This window comes from Alligator mississippiensis, chromosome 8 (genome assembly GCF_030867095.1).
Source record: "Alligator mississippiensis isolate rAllMis1 chromosome 8, rAllMis1, whole genome shotgun sequence".
NCBI classification, from domain to species: Eukaryota; Metazoa; Chordata; order Crocodylia; family Alligatoridae; genus Alligator; species Alligator mississippiensis.
The window spans coordinates 62,972,211-62,989,047 of record NC_081831.1 but is presented as its reverse complement, the minus strand read 5'-3'; the positions used below and the strand labels follow the sequence as shown (position 1 = coordinate 62,989,047).

The window sequence follows — 16,837 nt, the reverse complement described above, 5'->3', positions numbered from 1 at the left end:
GGATTTGGGATTGTGGCTTTCACTCCTGAAGCCAACTGCCTAAATCCCTTTGTGGATCAGGTCCTTAATCCCTTTGTATCAATTTCCTATCTGTAAAATGGAGGCAATAGTACAGGCAGTCCACAGATTTATGACACAATTGGATCCTGAAAACCATTCCTGAAAACCGTGTCTTACGTCGAAACATTGTAACTTGGAACCAATTGTCCCATAGGAAACAATGTTATAAATGGGGGGTTGGTTCCTGAACCAAGGCCTGATACCCTATTTTCACTCAGAATAACCCAGAATTTTGTACACTATTCAATTATATAAAATAAATACATGTAGCTATAGTACTTGTCTATATGTATTTATATTGTAAATATACCAGATCTGGGGGTCATACGTCCCTCCCCCACCTCCCCTATGCCCTCCTGGACAAGTGGCAGGAGCCGCTGGACAGGCTGCAGCTTCTCCTGTGGCTGCCCAGCTCAGCCCCGGCACTACCTGCCCCAGCCCAGGGCGAGCAGCCAGGGGATCAGCCAGATGAGCTGTGGCTTCTCCTGCAGCCGCCCAGCACAGCCTTGGAACTGCCTGCCTGGGGGCAGCCAGGGGAGCAGCCAGATGAGCTGCGACTTGAGCTGTGGCTTCTCCCATGGTCGTCCAGTGCAGCCTTGGCACTGCCTGCTTTGCCTTGGTGGGGGGAGCCGGGGGAGCAGCCAGACAAGATGTGGCTTCTCCTGCCACCCATAGCCCCCGCTTCCAGAGCCTGGCGCAGCCCCAGCTGGGCAGCGTTTGTCCCACCCCCTATTCCAGCCCCAGCCTCCCCTTCCTGCCGGGGCCCTGATCTGCCCCGCCATAGCCCTTTCCTTCCCCCTCCCCTTCCACTGACAGACCTGTATCCAGCATTCAGCATTGTAAAGTTGAAACCTGTGTTGGAACTTCGAAACCCAGGTGTCAATTTATAAATGTTGTGACTGTGGTTCATCGTAACTTGAACCATTGTAAGTCGAGGACTGCCTGTACAGTGATTCTCAGTCAGGGTGCTATGCCACTCTGGGGTGTCATGAGATTCTTTTAAGAGTGGTGCACAATATTAGTACTGTTAAGTGTGCAAAAAAATCTTCTTTGCCATGCATTTCCATTTGCACAGCCCTGCAGTTTGTATATTGGTTTGAGCTTTTATTTGATCCAAGAGAGTACACAAACACCAGCAGACTCTCCCTATGCCTGAAGAAGGTTGTTTGTGCCTGAAAGCTTGTAAAGAACAATTTCTCCAGCTATTTAGTTAGTCTAATAAAAGATATCACATTTTTACCCAAAGAACCTTGTTTGCTTATGTCCTTAGACCAACACGGCTATAACCAACACCCCCATGTGAGTCACAAGATAAAGCCAGAATAGGAATCCATTGTGTCAAAAACCTTTCTGACCTGTTGTGGTCCTTCTGAGTTCTTTGGAACAGAAGAATTGCTGTATTGCTTTTTTGTAGTCAAAAAGTGAGTGACAGCTAAAAGCTGGCATTTTCAAGAGAGGTACCTTGAGTCTAACAAGGGGTGCTTTTAGTCTAATGAGAGGGTTTCTTGAATCTAAAAAAGGTTGAGAACTGCTGCAATAGCACTTCCCAACTTCCCAGGGGTGAAAGCATGAATGGCACACGCCCCTGGCAGCTGGGGAGGTCCTGCAGACGCTGCTGGCGCTGTTGGTGGTTGGGGGTGGGGGGCAGTGAGTGCCGACCAGGGGTCAGCGACCACCCACAGGCGATCATGGACTGCCCACAGACACCACCAGCAGTGCCAGCGGTGGAGTGGCGAGTGGCAAACTTTTTGCAGGGGGTGCATCGCCATGTGCAGGGGGTGCACGTGCACCCGCGTGCACACCCTGCATGTCGCCCCTGGATAAAAGCAAGTTAATCAGGCCATAGACTTAACTAGCTAAATTGTACTTGTCTAGCATGCAACACCACTAGAGAAGAGCCCTTTCAGTGGTAGGGGCTGGGATCCATATATCTGTGCAGAAACTTGCACTGTTGCTGCTTAGCTTCTATACAGAATCAGGAGCAATAGAAGACACCTGTGCTAGGTCTGGCAAGTCAGGCTGTCTCCCCTTCACTAGATATTATAAAACTGAAGACAAGAAAACCATAAAAAATCACCAAACATCAAGTGTCAAACAGATGTGCTTCTTTTATTGAAATAGTTACACCCACAGCTTGGGAAAAGAAGGTGAACAGCTCTTTAAGGAGCATGTGTGAGGGGAATGATGGCAAGTGGTTTGTATTACAATATATACACCTTGCATCACACAAAGGCCATCAAGGTGAGCCAGGGATAAAAGGAACCATAGCTTGTGACATAAAAGTCATAGGTACCAAATCAAGCTCTGTACACCTTGAAAAATGGGCTATTGCTCTCCCTTGTTCTCTGACAACATGGAGTTTATTAACCACAGTCAAAGAGTGCTGAGCCAGTTGCTTTCTGCTGATTGCAAGGGGGTGTTGAGTACACTAGTCAAGGTGACATGTACTCATTGGACATTTCTTCTTCATCTGCATTAGGGTCCAACCCTGTGAGGTGCTGAGCAGGTCCAGCAATAGGAATCAATGACTCTCAGCAGCTTGCAGGGTCCAGCAGCATGATGAGGGATTAGGCCCTACAGCAGTGAATAGGGATGTACAAATTCCTTGGGCTTTCATTTTCTTTTCTCTTGCTCTCTCCACTTTGTCAAACCCACTTTATTTTTATTTCTAGCAGTGGAAGTGTAGTGTTGGTGGGGGTGACCAATTTGGAAAACTCCTGAGTAACATCCATTCAAACTCCCCAAACCTTTTTAACCTTTGAGACTTTTCTCTTCTATAAAACCCTCATTTTCCTCATTGCCATTGAACTCATCTGACTACCTCATCTTTGAAGATGGGGCTGCAGCATCCTTAACCTCTAACCACTTTCCAAAAGGCTAAGGACCTTGGAAGAGCCTTGTTGAACACAGTGATTTGGATGCTCTGCCTGTATTTCATTTCCTGGTGAAACACTAGCAAACTAGTTACCAAAAATGTTTCTGAAACTCCTGCCAGTTGTCCTTATCCTGATACCCAGGCCTATTGCTTTCAGTCTGAACGCTGGTGTTTGTGTTTAATTAAGGGGGACTTATCTGTCCTCAGAGGCAGCAGTAAGTGCTATCTAATAGCTCACTCTTTCCTGACCTTCACCTCAACTAGCACTTGGAGTAGTGGGCCATTCTCTGGCCAGAAAGGACCTAACTTCAGCATCCACTCAGCAACACATCTTAACTACTTTCACAACCCTTTAACTACCATGCCAAAATCAAACCATATGTAACTCCTCATAAAAGTCATTAGGGATTTAATGAGGATCCCTATGCACATTGCATCTTTTACTACCTTGTTAAAAAATGAGTTATGAATTTTTACCAACAATTAAGAGCCCTCAGGAAAGAATTGTATCCTGTACTAGGATTGTGTAGGACCAACTATTCCCAAAAGGTAACAAAGGAGCAGGGCTCCTCAGTGGTGGTGAAGTGTCATAGCTCTCTTGAGGTGGTGGAGCTCTTTCCCAAATATTTGATGGGAAGAGGCGGGAGAGAAGAAAATGAATGCACTATAACAGATTGGAAGCCACAGGTCTTAAAAGCATGCTTCTCACTCAACCCATGAGGAATTGTGGGTGCTTTGCTCCCAGAATGCACTATTCAGGTGGCCTTGAAACCCACCTCAATCAGCAGCAGCAACAAAATCCTTCAATTTTGATGAGCCAAACCACAGAGCCAGAGGAAGTTGGAGAAGGAAGAATCAGCTAACTCTTAATTCAGGGGGAAGCTCTGGATTCCCATGAATGTCGATAAGAAAAAGATAACATAGTGGAGCTCACTACAAGCTAAAATAAATGCAGGCTGACACAACACTTTGCTCCATATTCCCGGGTTCTTTTGTAAACTGTAGGAAAACCCACAGAACGTGCTTTGGGGTTAGCGGGAGGGTGTTTTAATTAGAGTGGCTCTTGGGAGCCACCCTAATTAAAAAGCCCACAATGTCTTGTGTATTCAGCGTCCCGCATTTCAAAACCGTGGTGGAAGCACTTAAACTAAAACTCATTCGACGAGCTCGTTCGATGAGACGCTGCAGGACACTGAAGTGTTCTGATTAAAACGATCCATCTGCTCCGATGCAGTTTAATCAGCATGAACTGGAACATGTGTAAAAGTGCTGTATGAGTTTGCAGGTTTGCCGGCCAAACCCCTTCACATTCCCGTGTGCACCTGCAATTCTAGGCAAAACAACAAGGAGAGCCTGAAATTTTGAGGGAAATTCTTTGTACAGGTTTGCTAATTTAAAACTGGGGGAGGATTTAGGCTGTACTTAGCCTACTCCGCACCTGTCAGTTAAGTTCCATCTGTAGAAAAGATAGCAAAGAATTAAAAAAAAAAAAAGAGAGAATGACAACAACAGCAACCAAACCCAAACTCCGACATGAATTGCACATCTCATCGCTTTACACTTATTGACCCATGCAGCCTGTTGGATTCTTCACCCCTCGGTCATGCCTCTATACAACAAGCTCCACAGCACAGTGGAGAGAGTCAGCAGTCACAGCTCCTACTCATATGTTTCCTACACAAACGTCTCTTCTGCGAATGCCACTGCATCACACTCCTCTGGGGATGCAACTGTGTGGGGCTGGCTCCTCAGCCACTCCACCCTGCTCCGGATGAGCTCGTTTTCCACAGCTTCTGCCTCTGCCGCGTGGCAGGCCTTGACCTCGTCGTGCTTGAAGTACTCCCTGACGGTGCTGCGGATGGAGGCAGGGAGGATGATGCGGATGGTGTGACTGAAGGTGTTGATGCTTTTGCTGTGGGTTTTGGCCTGTGGCTCTTGTTGTGCCTCTGCCAGCTCCCCTGGAGGGGAGCTGTTCTGGGGGACCTGTTTGCACTCTGCTTGCAGGGAGTGGTTGGTCCATTCATGATGGTATCGCCTGGAGACTGACTGCAGCACCAACGGGGTGTTCTGCCCGTAAAACACTGTCTGGGGGATCTGCACCCTAACTGTCGGTAGACTCCTGGAGGTGCTTTGCTCACCGCTGTTTGAGTTGCTGGTGCTGAGGTTCACAGCCAAACCCTTCTCTTCCTGCTCTACTGGAGACCCCCTTGGACTTTCTGTATTTGGGGCCATGTAAAAGGTTATCTTGGTACGCTTCAGGCTTTCCTGTCTGGACACCTCAGAGCCCTTTATCTCAATGTGCTTCACTGATTTCTCCCTGTGCACTTGCTGGCTGATTGCTGAGGAGCTTTTGCTGTCTTGGATGTGGGTGCCGTGGCCTGCGTTGTGATTACACTCTTTGAAATAACCTTCACTTCTTGCGCAACAACCTTGTGCAGAGAGCCCTGTACTTCCCATCTCTCTTTCCTCCCCTTCACTGCCACTCTCATTTAGCAAGCTTCCCATGGCAACTCCACTGATGGGGGTAAAGCCCTTTACTTCCCCAGTGCTATGGCTGCACCCTATGTCCTTTTGCTCACACTTATTACAAGAGTCCAAACTGCAAGGGTTCAAGGGCAAAGGAGAGGTTAAGGGCTTGTGCCACTCTTTCTGGGACTGCTTTGCTGTCTTTGGAGATAAGGTGTAGAGTCTGGCAGAAGTGCCGAACATGAAAGGCAAGGAGGAGACATCTGTGGGGCTGAAGGCTGAAGACTCTGAGCAGTAGGAGAAAGCACTGTCTAAGGAACTTAATGAGGAGGCAGAGGGAGAAGTGGTGGTAGAGGACAGGCTGGAAAAGCTGGACCTATTGGACAGACTGTTTTTTTGAAAGCTCAACTTCTTCACCCTAGCTCCAGTCTGAGGTGAGCGCCAGAAATTCTGCCTGGTTTTAACCCTGGGACTCAGGCCTTCATCAATCAGCTTCTGGCTCTCCAGCTGCAGCTGCTTCAGCCTATGAATGTAGTCCGTGTGGCTGTGCATGATGGTGGCATCGCAGCTGGACTGGCGGGCTACTGGCTCGTGGCTCTGGGCAGGAAGTTGAGAGCTGACACAGACACTGGGCTCAGATGAGCACCGATCCCTTGCTGGGCTCAGTGAGCGTATTGAGCCCATGGAGCAGAAGGAGCCCTCCTCCTCCAGAAGGTCGTAGCTGTCTGCACTAGCATTTTTCCTGGTTTTGCTCTGGTAGCAGGCTGCGATCTCACTAAACAAGTCCCAGTCTTCCCGCTCTTCATCAAGTAACAAATCACCGGATGGGTTAAACACAATGTCTGCTTCAGGAACTGGCTGGTGCTTTGTTCTTTCCTGATCACAGGCAGCAAACTCCATCTCATCGGATGAATCATCATGCTGGGCCATTCTAGTACCTGGGGAAGACACACAGGGAGAATGCAAACTTGTACTGTGCGTTTCTATTGAAAACCACATAATAATCTACAAATATTTATAACTACAGTGGGTTCAATATCAGGTGCAGAGAGAAGTAGCCATTCGGGCTCTGTGAAATGGCACTGTTCTGTTTCTACTTCAGTTTTGAGGTTTGGACAGAACAGCGTTTTGATCTGAATTTCATTTTGAGTCGAAAGAGCCTCACTGTTTCGCTTCCCCAGCCCGATCGCAGTGCTTGGGAGAGGAACTGAGCCTGGGCTTCCTGAGCTGTGATCAGCTTCCCGCAGCCCAGCAGCAGGAGGTGGGGAGAGCCAGGGCTGTGCTCCCGGCTGCTGCTGGGAGCGCAGCCCTGGTTCTCCCCGTCTCTCACCACCTCGCTGCTGGCTGCTTCAAAACTCAAAACATTTTGAAGCTTTCGAAACATTTCAACTAGCCTCTTTTTGTTTCAAGACTGTTTCAAAGCCCTTTGTTTCAATTTGATTTCGCTGTTTTGAGCTTGAAATGAGTCGAAACAGTGACAAATCAAAACAGCTGGCAAAATTTCACACAGCCCTAGTAGCCATCTCCTGGTTACACAGCAAGTCTATGGCAGACCTGGGAACAGACCCTCAGAACTCTGGCTCTAAGACTTATCATTATTAGACCAAAGTATGTGTGTATAGTAGAGGCACTTGGATCCCTTCTGATCTTCAAGGTCTAAGTTTAGAGACATTACTTGAACTGTTTCATTTTAAGCAGGCTACTGTGGAACTGTGATTGGTATGAGTATTTTAGTGATAAGTCACATAGTTGCTGGTTATCCCTTTGAACTGGAAGGACTAGAATAGTTCAGAACAGTGGCAGAGGTAATGAGGATGAAGAAAGAGACAGGCATGGATATGTGCACAGCACTATGCTTATGCCCTTCAGTTTCCAGGCTGACATAGGCAGGGAGCAAAGGGAAAAGTATAATGGAAAACCAATCCTTTTCTCCTTAGTGTCCCTTGGATAAAGGCATGGGAACTGTAGTTTTCCTTTCCAGAGGTTTTTGACCACTGTAATAAATTATGAGACACTTCTGGAGAGGTGCCATGAATATGCCATCCCACAGACTTACCTAGGGAGTCCTCTGAGCCTTTTGATTTCTCTTTGTCTGGTCTTTGAAACAACGATGCAATATCCCCTCCAAAAATTTCTGCTGAGTTTTCAATCAGAAATTGCACTAGCATGGCCACCTGCCAAACAAAGAAGTCACTTAGATCAGTTCAAAGAAAACATTTTCCGCTATACTGGGCAATTCAAAATTGCCCAGGGTGCCAAATTGGTGTGTTTGTCAACAGAAAAGCAACATATTTTAATAGAGAAGTTTCTTTTTTTGGCTCAAAAAGCAATGAAACACCACTGTAAACTGTAATGGTGGTGCATTAGTGACAAGAAACTGGACTGGGTGGATGAACAGAAAGAGCAGATACAGATATGGCAAATTCTGTGATCCTAATTACTATTGCTATCATCTCAAAAGTAACTGGAAACACCCTGTCCCTATTGAGCTGCTTGTGATAATTAACTTTTTCCTCTCTGCAGAATGGTGCCACCCATTATTAAAAGCTTCTGCTAGAGTACCAGTGCCCTAATCCCAGCTGGATAGAAGTTTACTCCCAGCCACTCCCTGTAAAAGCAGGTCCAGAAAAGTCCACTTGTTACAGCAGATAATGGCTTCTCTCAGTGCCTCCATGCCTGGAGAAGCTCAGTGGCCACACCATTCCATATGAATTTGTACATGTGGCTAATCTTTTATATTCCTTTTTTAGGTTGAAGGAGAATGAAGTTCATAGGAGGTAGCACAAGGAAAGGAAAGTCATCGGGGCAGAATCCCGCAAAGAGGATTTACCTTCTTTGTAGACCTGCTTTCCTCTTCGGGCCCAGTGGGACTGGGGAGCCACAGCATGTTGGGAGCTATGCAGAGAGCCAGGTTGAAGGCATTCATCTGATTCACTCCTGAATTCTGCTCAATGTGGTGCAGGACTCCAAAGAGGTATCGGAGTAAAAGGAGGTTGGCTTCTGGGAGCTGATTCACCAGGCTGCCAGGGAAAGAAAAAATGCAAAACAAATTGCTTATAAAACCTGGTTCTGGAAGCACCACTTGCTTTCTAAAGCCCCCTTTACAAACCAAAATACAACTGCATTTTTGCAACTAGTCTGTGACATGCTAGTTTGATCCAGCTGCAACAAATAGGGCTGAGTCACTCCCACCCTACAGCTATGTGGCAGTCCTGTCTGGACATCCACATCTGTCATAATGCCTAGCTACACTGGCACTAGTGCCTTTTGGGAAAATGTTGACCTTAGTCCACTGCAACTCCCCTGCAGGGGCACTGGAGTGCCTGAAGGATACATATACAGAGCTGTGCCAGCAGTCCATGGGATGATGCATTCTGCTATGTCCTACATTACAGAGATCTGTGGGGAAGGAATGTGTGGCTTAAAAAGCCTGGACTGAACCAGTGAGAGAAAGAGATTTGTCATATGGGACATTCCAGTGCTAATGGACAATCCCCATTCAATGCACCCATCTGACAAAAATAAAGAAACTCCCCAGGTCCCAATCACTGTGCCTGGCCAGGGTTTTTTCTTTCTGACGTCCATTGTGGCGATCATTTTAACTTTGCACATGTAAAGCAGCTAATTCCATTAATACCCCAGGACATGACTGGTGTCCAAATGACTGTATTTTCTTTCTGCAAATTCTGGTAATCAGAGCTGGTCATCAGAAAACTATTTTCTCATGAATTTTTTTGTTCAACATATCAACGTCTTTCATTAAAAAAAAATGTTTTGATGAAAATGTTCTGACCATCTATGCTGGCAACAGGCAAGGGCAGTGACATGGTCTAGAGCAATATTAGATGTTTCCTAGAATAGGGTAAGTATGCTGTGGGACATATTCACATCTCCACCCCCAAGAGCCACTGTGAGCATTTACAAACCTTTTAATGACTTCTATCTTATGTGCTCGATTTTCTGTGTCCACAGCTTCCATCCATAACCCGTGCATGTCTGAGGATAGAACACTGTCAGGTATATTTCGTAGAAAATCCTGAATTAAATATATATATGCAGAGCAGTCTGGTCAGTTTTTAATTTTTTTCATGGTGCATATGTTTTTATTTACAGTAAGCATAAGAAAAAATGAGACACAATACGAATACATGCCATCGAGGCCTCCCTGCTCCCCATAATGTGCAGCATTGAAAACAGACCTTGAACTTCTCTTTCAGTGAAACAAAGACCACCTAATCTACCCTCTGTGCTAGAAGCAGGATTGTTCTCCACAGTATGGTAAGGCTAAGGCTTCACATTCACCATGGCTTTGTCTAGACCAGTTTTAAATCTCCCAAGTTCCTTTTTCCTTGGCATCCTGTATCACAGCTTAATATGCCTTTTTTTTTTTCAAACAGTTTGAATCGCCTGCAACCAAGCAGCGAACTGGAGAGATTCCACTCATGTAGGCCAAGCCTGCAAATGCAAGAACCAGGTGCTTTAATTTCAGGCGCCTGAATTTTTCTCACTTGGTTCCACATTAGTGCCCCACTAGGGTTACCCTTTACTACAAGGTTAACTAGAGTGATAACTCATGTGTTGTCCCTAATTCAAGTCTTGTCCACACACAAAAACCTTTAACCCAAGTATGGTGGTCTTTTCACTCAAGTTGGCTGGTCAATCAGGTGCTGTTGGCTTACATTCAAGCCAGCATGCCTCATCAGCTACTAACATGACCATTCTGGAGTCTGGCTGAAGAACTCAGTTGCCCCTGGCCCTCCAGTACTTCCCATAATTCCCCAGTGTGCTTGGAAAGCATAGATAAGTTCCCCTGGATTTCAGTGGGAGAGGAGTTCATCTCACCATAGCACCAATGGGACATAGCTCTGAATGGCTTGGGCCATACATGAGTGAGTGTAGCACCAGTGTGGAAAAAGCAATTAGAGAGGTACCATTCTCAGGGAACTCAGGTGTATGTAGCTTGGTTAACTCCATGATGAAGACACACTCTTAGTATGTTGAACCCTTTGCTGCCTGAGACTCTGTTGTGCTTTTCCATTAAAAGGTACAACCCCCCCCTCCTCCCCCCCGGCGCGCGATACTGCCATGAGAGCCAGTACTAATTTCTGCATCTTTGTGCCAGTAAAAGCAGCAGTTCTTAGTTCATGAAGGGGCAGACGTGCTCTCTTTCAGGAACCAACTTTCAAATGAGAGTGGGGTATGTCAAATGTGCCAAGTTAAAAATGCAGTCCCTTGGCAGGATCACACTATTTCCTTACTAACTGAAGAGTACTGTGTCATGCTGTTTTAACTGGAAGGAGGTGTATCATTTGAATAACTTACTGTGATGACTGCTGCAGCCACAAAGACGGACTCCCCATCCATCTGGACTTCATCTCCAGAGTTCAGTTTCTCTTTCAGTTCCTTGCAGGTCTTGGCATTGGCTGAGCGCCTGAAAATGCCCCTTGTGGAGGGACCTTCATGGTAGAGGAGAAGCAGCATATCCTAGAGAAAGCCCAGCACCAAGATATGTTAACCCATATTTTAGGTATATCACATGCCAGATCTCCTGTGCTAATTGGGGTACAGTCTAGTCAGCACAGAGATGGGAGATTACTAGGGTGATGCAGGGAGATTATGTAGGGGGTGCCTTTTTTCTGGATTCAGAGTTAGTACTGAAGCACAGGAAATCATTCTCCCACCCACCACATATAAGCTTTGGTTACAGATGCCTGAGAAATGACTAGCAGGGAGAGGTAGATAGATGCTTGTTATGGGACCGATGGCATAAATCCCCCTTTACCATAATTGGCTTGGGAAGGAGTCCATCAGGGCAGATGGAAGACAGAGATAGGCCAAAAAGTTTCCGTGGTGTCGTTGGGGAGTGTGATGGTGGACTGCCTGTGGGAGTGCTTGTGCTCCGACGCAGGGCCCAATCAATCAAGGATTTCTTCCTCTTGGTATGTTTCTGCAATGATTCTGAAACAGCAAAAAGACACTGTTTGTTCCTGTGTCTCCCCTTACTATTGTGCTATAAGTGGGTCACAGATGGTTGGACAGTAATTCCCAATACTTTAATAAGTTGTTTCCATCTCTCAGTGAATCTATTATCTGGGAATCTTTTTTTTTTTTTCCATTATGTGATCTGTTCTAAAGATGGTCAAATAATACTCAGAGAAAATTCTGGTCTATTGGCACATATACAATTCACAGGCAATGTCTGTATTGTTAGAATTGCATGATCAGATCAAGACATTAGTAACACTTAATCCAATTAGTAAGAAAATACCTAGGAGACTGCATTCCTCTTGCTTTCTGAAATGAAACAGCCAAGGGTTAAATACAGCCTCATTGGTATATCTGTTTTTGGAGCACAGTTATTATCCAGGTTGAATGTAACTCATTGCTCAGTGCTACTCATCCACTTAAGAGATGTTACTGAGAGCCAGCCTAAGACTCAAGAATGCTGTCCTGCCACCATTGAAATCAACAAATAGTCAGTGGGAGCAATGAAGCAATTGACTTCAGATATATTCAAGTTCAGAGTCTTTTGAAATAAAAACATGATCTAACAGGATATCAGCAGCTTCCACAGGGAGATTTCCAAAGTTATTTGAAGGGCCACAACTCATCATCCCTGATCTCACCTCTCCTTAGCTGCGTTGGGGCTTGGGGCTTGGGTTTCAGGATGAATTGGCACTGTCTGTCCTTGGGAAGCTGGTCCAGGAGGGAAGCCTCTGTGCCATCAGCTAGGAGTGTGTTGTTGTTGGTACCTTGATGCTGGTCAACAGTGTCTTGGAGGGAGCTCAAGACAATGCTGAAAGGATGCTCATGGCCTGTTGAGATAAGAGGTATGTGAAGTCCAAGTGAGAAGCCAAACTCACAAATGTCACTATGTGAAAGCAATTGAAAGTCTTGGTTTGGGATGTAGTGGTCATATGCCCACATCACAGAGCTACCATCATAGCTAGAATGAACAGGATTCTCACTGGCAGTCTCAGTTCATGAAGACTGAACTACCGATTACTCCAGGATGCACTTTCCTCTAGGCAGGGGTAAGGTGCATCCCTGAAGCTTAGGGATAGGGATCACTCACTCTGTTGCTCACCAGCAACTCCACAATAACAAGGTTTCTGTGGCATCACAATGTAAGTTAAGTTCTCCCAGGCTTCAGTGGGAGAGAATTGACAGAGGAGCTCATCCCGCTGCAGCACCAATGAGACATACCTCTGAACAGCTTAGGGAAAAAAAATGATCTCAGCTTCAACAACCAGGGGAACTCTCTTTTAAAATGTTGAAGTACACTTTGATGGACATCAATGGAAGCATCTTATTCAAACTTATTCATTGGGTATCACTTAAAAGGTAACATTTGGTGGTTACACCTAAAAAAGATGTGGGCAAGGTAACTAACCATCAGCTCTTAGCATGTTGGTCAAAACGCTGTATGTGACGGCTGAGCTTTAAAGTTCTGTCCACGTAAACAATCAGCAGTTTACATGCTTCAGGAAAGCTTTGCTCTGGACACCGAGTAACACAATAATATAGGGTGGTTCCTTGTGCTCTGCCAGTGGCTATATGAAGTTCCTGACTCTACTTACAAGACAGGACAAAGACAGGCTGATTTTCAAAATAGTTAATAATACCAGAAGGACAGTATTTCTTCTGATAGCTTGGTGATTCTGGGCTTTGCTAGGAATTGCAAAGACTCTAGAATATATTAAAATACAAATTAAAAGACAAAAACAAAACAAAAAAACTCTCAAAGAAAATAAATCAAAGTTTTTTGAATGTCATAAAAAATGATGTTGGGGTTGACTCTGATCCAAACAGCCTGTCGCTAACATTGATTCCATCATGGCGTCAAACATAATAATAGAATTTGTTATGAATTACTATGGGAAAGATTGGAGATACATGTTTCATATTCTTTGCCAAAATAAATACCTTGTCTAATTTTAATTGTACATTTAATCTTACTTTGCTGTCTTGTTTTTGCCAGTGATGCAAAACAAAAAAAAAATAATTTTTTTTTGTTGTAAACTCCAGCTTTGGTGTTTTCTCTGATTAATGTTTGGAATTTAGGAGATTAGACACTGGATTTTATTTGAATAAGTTTGTTGTAAGTCTGAGATCAGCTTATAGACCTATCATCTCTTCTGGTTCTGGCTCTGAGTCCCCTATATACACAATCATTTTCCTTCTAACATCCCAGAGTTTTTGTAATCTAAACAGAAATGGTTAAAAAAGGAACTTTTCAAATAAACAGCTCGCAAAGGACATTGCCCCAAATGCCCTGCGTCTCCATGTGAGATCAGTTCCAGATTAAAGTGGGTATTGAGACTAAAGCAACACAAAAAACCTTGTGAAATGAACCGTGTACTTAATGGGACTTGATGTCTCACATGGAAAACAATTTCCTTAAATGTGAGCTGGAATGCTTTGAAAAATAAATAAATACCAACAAAGAAGATAAATATTTTGGGCTCTTAATTACATGCTTAAAAGATACCTATACATGCATCTTAAGACACTTCTTCCCTTTATTTACTTGTGTGCCAAGACCTGCCTTAAGGTTTCCCTTTCCCCTGCAAGACTAGAAACCACTGTGACCACCAAAAGCAGCATTCTGAATATAATTCCTTGTTATGCTTTAGGTTTAGGTCCTGGTCTTCTGCCACTGGAGTCAATCAGAGCTGAAACCCTTTTGAATCTTTTGGGAGATGGTCATTCTTGATTGACTTCATTAATGAATTACAGTACAATCTGGTAAACCATTTGTGTGTGAAACCTGAGGCTATCAGGCCAGTTATCTTTCATCATGAATATCTGCTGCTTGCAGGCTTGATGCAGTTGATCATTTCACAGGCCAGCAAGCACTTAGAGGTAGAGCTTGCAGAGTAACAGATGGTTCCCTTGTCCAGACACCAGCATTGTTATTGTTGATGTTATTGTTATTACTGTGGATCTTACATGCCAGCATATCTGAAGAAGGAAATGGAAGAGCTCTTACCAATTAAAGGGTAAGCAGGATCATCCTTTCCAGATATCACCCAGAGGTGGTAGTCACTCGGTCTACCCTGCAGGTTGGGGAACAGAAAGGAAAGAAATGTGAGAATGGGGGCAAGAGCTGGAAAGAAGGACCAGATAAACTGGACAGAGCCCACAAAACAAATGAAAGAGATAACAGCTGAGCAGACCCAGGGGCAGGAAAAGCAATGGCCAGAAATCTCTGGGAAAGCAGAATGATTTGGAGTGACAGGGTCTCAGAAACAGTTTGTCTGACATGGGAGAGGAAGGGGAAAGGTTCAGAGGGGGACAGAAAGGGAATGGGAAATCCAAATTAAAAAAAAAAACAGATTAAGAAAGCAAACCCAAACTAAGGTTTCCCCCAATGTCCACATTTAAGGCTCAGATTCAGGAAGTCTCTTGACATATTGATCAAACAAAGTCAGTCAAGTTCATTAGATTTCCCAGGAATGTCAGCATTTACTGGCTATGTATTGGAGGGTGCGAAACACAGGACTAGCTTCAAGTTCAAAAGGTTAAGAACATGGTTATTTCAATTCATACAGATACAAGTATTTCCTATCTCTTATTATCTTGCTAAAGAAACTAGAGCATACGTGCATAATATTTCATGCTTGTTCACTCTGCAAGTTGAAGAAAGGTATCAACTATTCATCTCTCCCTTGGAGCAAGGAGTATAATTAGCTCTATGTAAAGTTGGGCATGCATTAATGATAGGAGAAATAATTCTCATTAAGAATAAAGAACTAAGGCTTCCTATAGGTGCATAACTAATGTCTTGGTGTTACTATTGGGCTATTGTCATGACCTTCTTTCTTAAATATTGTAGCTGATGGACGGTTACTGTTATCAATGATTTGTCCAAGAATAATTTGATTAGCAATGATTTATTCAGTAATTATGTGTCTAGGATAAAAGCTCTTTGGAAAGTCTAGTACATGATCAACCCTGGTATAAGTGCCTTGAAATCAGTAAAGTTGCATTTACTTGTATTTGGTCCATCAGATGTGCATTTATAAATCTTTATATATGCAGAGATGTATGGGCCCATCCTGTAGCATGGAGAATACTAGTGTTCTAATGATTAAACAAGTCTCCTTCAATTTTTACTAGACTCCATCACATCTGCATTGTACTATAAAACAGACGTCCTCAACTTCCCAAGCTAAGATCTGGCAGCATATACAATGGACACTTACAGGAAGTCCAAGCTGATGAACTGTCTTCTTGATCACATTGTCTGCTATTTCTGTATTAGACACATTGACTGTAGCAGTCTAGGAAAGGAAGATACACAGAAAAATGTATAAAGCTAAAGGAAGAGGTAAGATCTAGTCACATTGTCACCTGGATTTGAAAATTAAGGCAAAATATTCTGGCTAGGCAGGTTACTGTCTGCCATTACTAAATATGAAATCATTTTAAGATGATAGAGATCACAGTTTTCCTACATTGGTGTTAGCTTGGGAACATTCTTGTCTTTTTATTAGCAATAGGATGTTTGAACAGACCTGAGACTATTGGAGACCCATTGGTAGGTAAGGTCATATTGCAGTGGGACCACAATGCTCACTTTCTTCTTCCATTACCATTCCAATACTGAATGCAATGATTTCATACTATGAAAATCATAGGATCCTTGTGGTAGTTAATCATGATGCTGCCAGAGTTGAAAAGCAGCCCGATAGCTCCATGGCCACCACAGGAGTGAAACAATGCAGAATACTGCAAGGGGATATTGGAGTTGTTTTCTGTGGGAAGTGCATTGGAAGATGAAGGTGAACCAGGCTTGAAGCCCAGAACTTGCTAATAGGAAAATATTTTTAGAGATAAACTGAAGAATTGTGCCAGTGATCATGATCCTCTACTATGGCACTGCTAATAAAGAATTATAGGGCATTTGAATGCTTATAATCATTAAGCTAGAAGCCGCTGCTGGACATGAAGGGTAGCAGGAAGCAAATGCACTTAAATGTGTGTTCAAAAGTTATTTCCAGAACTATCCTTTGTGGTGGGGCTTGTTAACCCTTTGTAACCACTTCCTAATTACCTGCACTGAGACCTCTCTAAGAGGAGATCCCAAAGACTGTGCACTGTGAGGCCCTTTGCACCTTTCAAGATGCTTCAGAAAGGACTTCCCAGAAATGGCAGCAGGAGCAAAGATCCCCCACTGCCCTGACCTCTGTTGTGTTGGTCTGATTTTTAGTTTTACTCACAGAAGAACAGTTTTCAATATCCAGTACAAGGATTTGGAGACTCAGGGCTTTCAGATATTCATTCTGTTTTGTCTCATTGATTTGCCTAAACATCAGAGGAAAAAAAGAAAAAAAATATCAGGCAAACACACAATCCCTCCACGCTGGAAGTAACAGTTAACACAGAAAAAGGAGCAAGTGATATTAGACACTTTGGTAGATACTCATCTCA

At 44.1% G+C, this 16,837-nt stretch overlaps 1 protein-coding gene and 1 long non-coding RNA gene across 2 annotated transcripts in view; one reads left to right on the top strand and one right to left on the bottom strand.

Moving 5' to 3' along the window:
* Positions 1–2,150: 2,150 nt before the first annotated feature.
* LOC102576946 (rho GTPase-activating protein 20) overlaps positions 2,151–16,837 on the bottom strand; it is a 53,322-nt gene continuing 38,635 nt past the window's right edge. The window contains exons 6-15 of the mRNA XM_019487868.2: positions 16,627–16,711; positions 15,610–15,687; positions 14,394–14,460; positions 12,028–12,216; positions 11,184–11,359; positions 10,724–10,885; positions 9,328–9,437; positions 8,232–8,421; positions 7,458–7,575; positions 2,151–6,339 (exon numbers count right to left, since the gene is read on the bottom strand). Of these exons, the coding sequence (XP_019343413.1) occupies positions 4,610–6,339; positions 7,458–7,575; positions 8,232–8,421; positions 9,328–9,437; positions 10,724–10,885; positions 11,184–11,359; positions 12,028–12,216; positions 14,394–14,460; positions 15,610–15,687; positions 16,627–16,711 (2,905 nt within the window). The 3' untranslated portion in view covers positions 2,151–4,609. The remainder of the gene's footprint in view (positions 6,340–7,457; positions 7,576–8,231; positions 8,422–9,327; positions 9,438–10,723; positions 10,886–11,183; positions 11,360–12,027; positions 12,217–14,393; positions 14,461–15,609; positions 15,688–16,626; positions 16,712–16,837) is intronic.
* The window catches only part of LOC132252160 (uncharacterized), a 31,346-nt gene continuing 30,152 nt past the window's right edge, over positions 15,644–16,837 (top strand). Inside the window, exon 1 of the long non-coding RNA XR_009463983.1 lies at positions 15,644–15,734. This is a non-coding gene — a long non-coding RNA (uncharacterized LOC132252160). The remainder of the gene's footprint in view (positions 15,735–16,837) is intronic.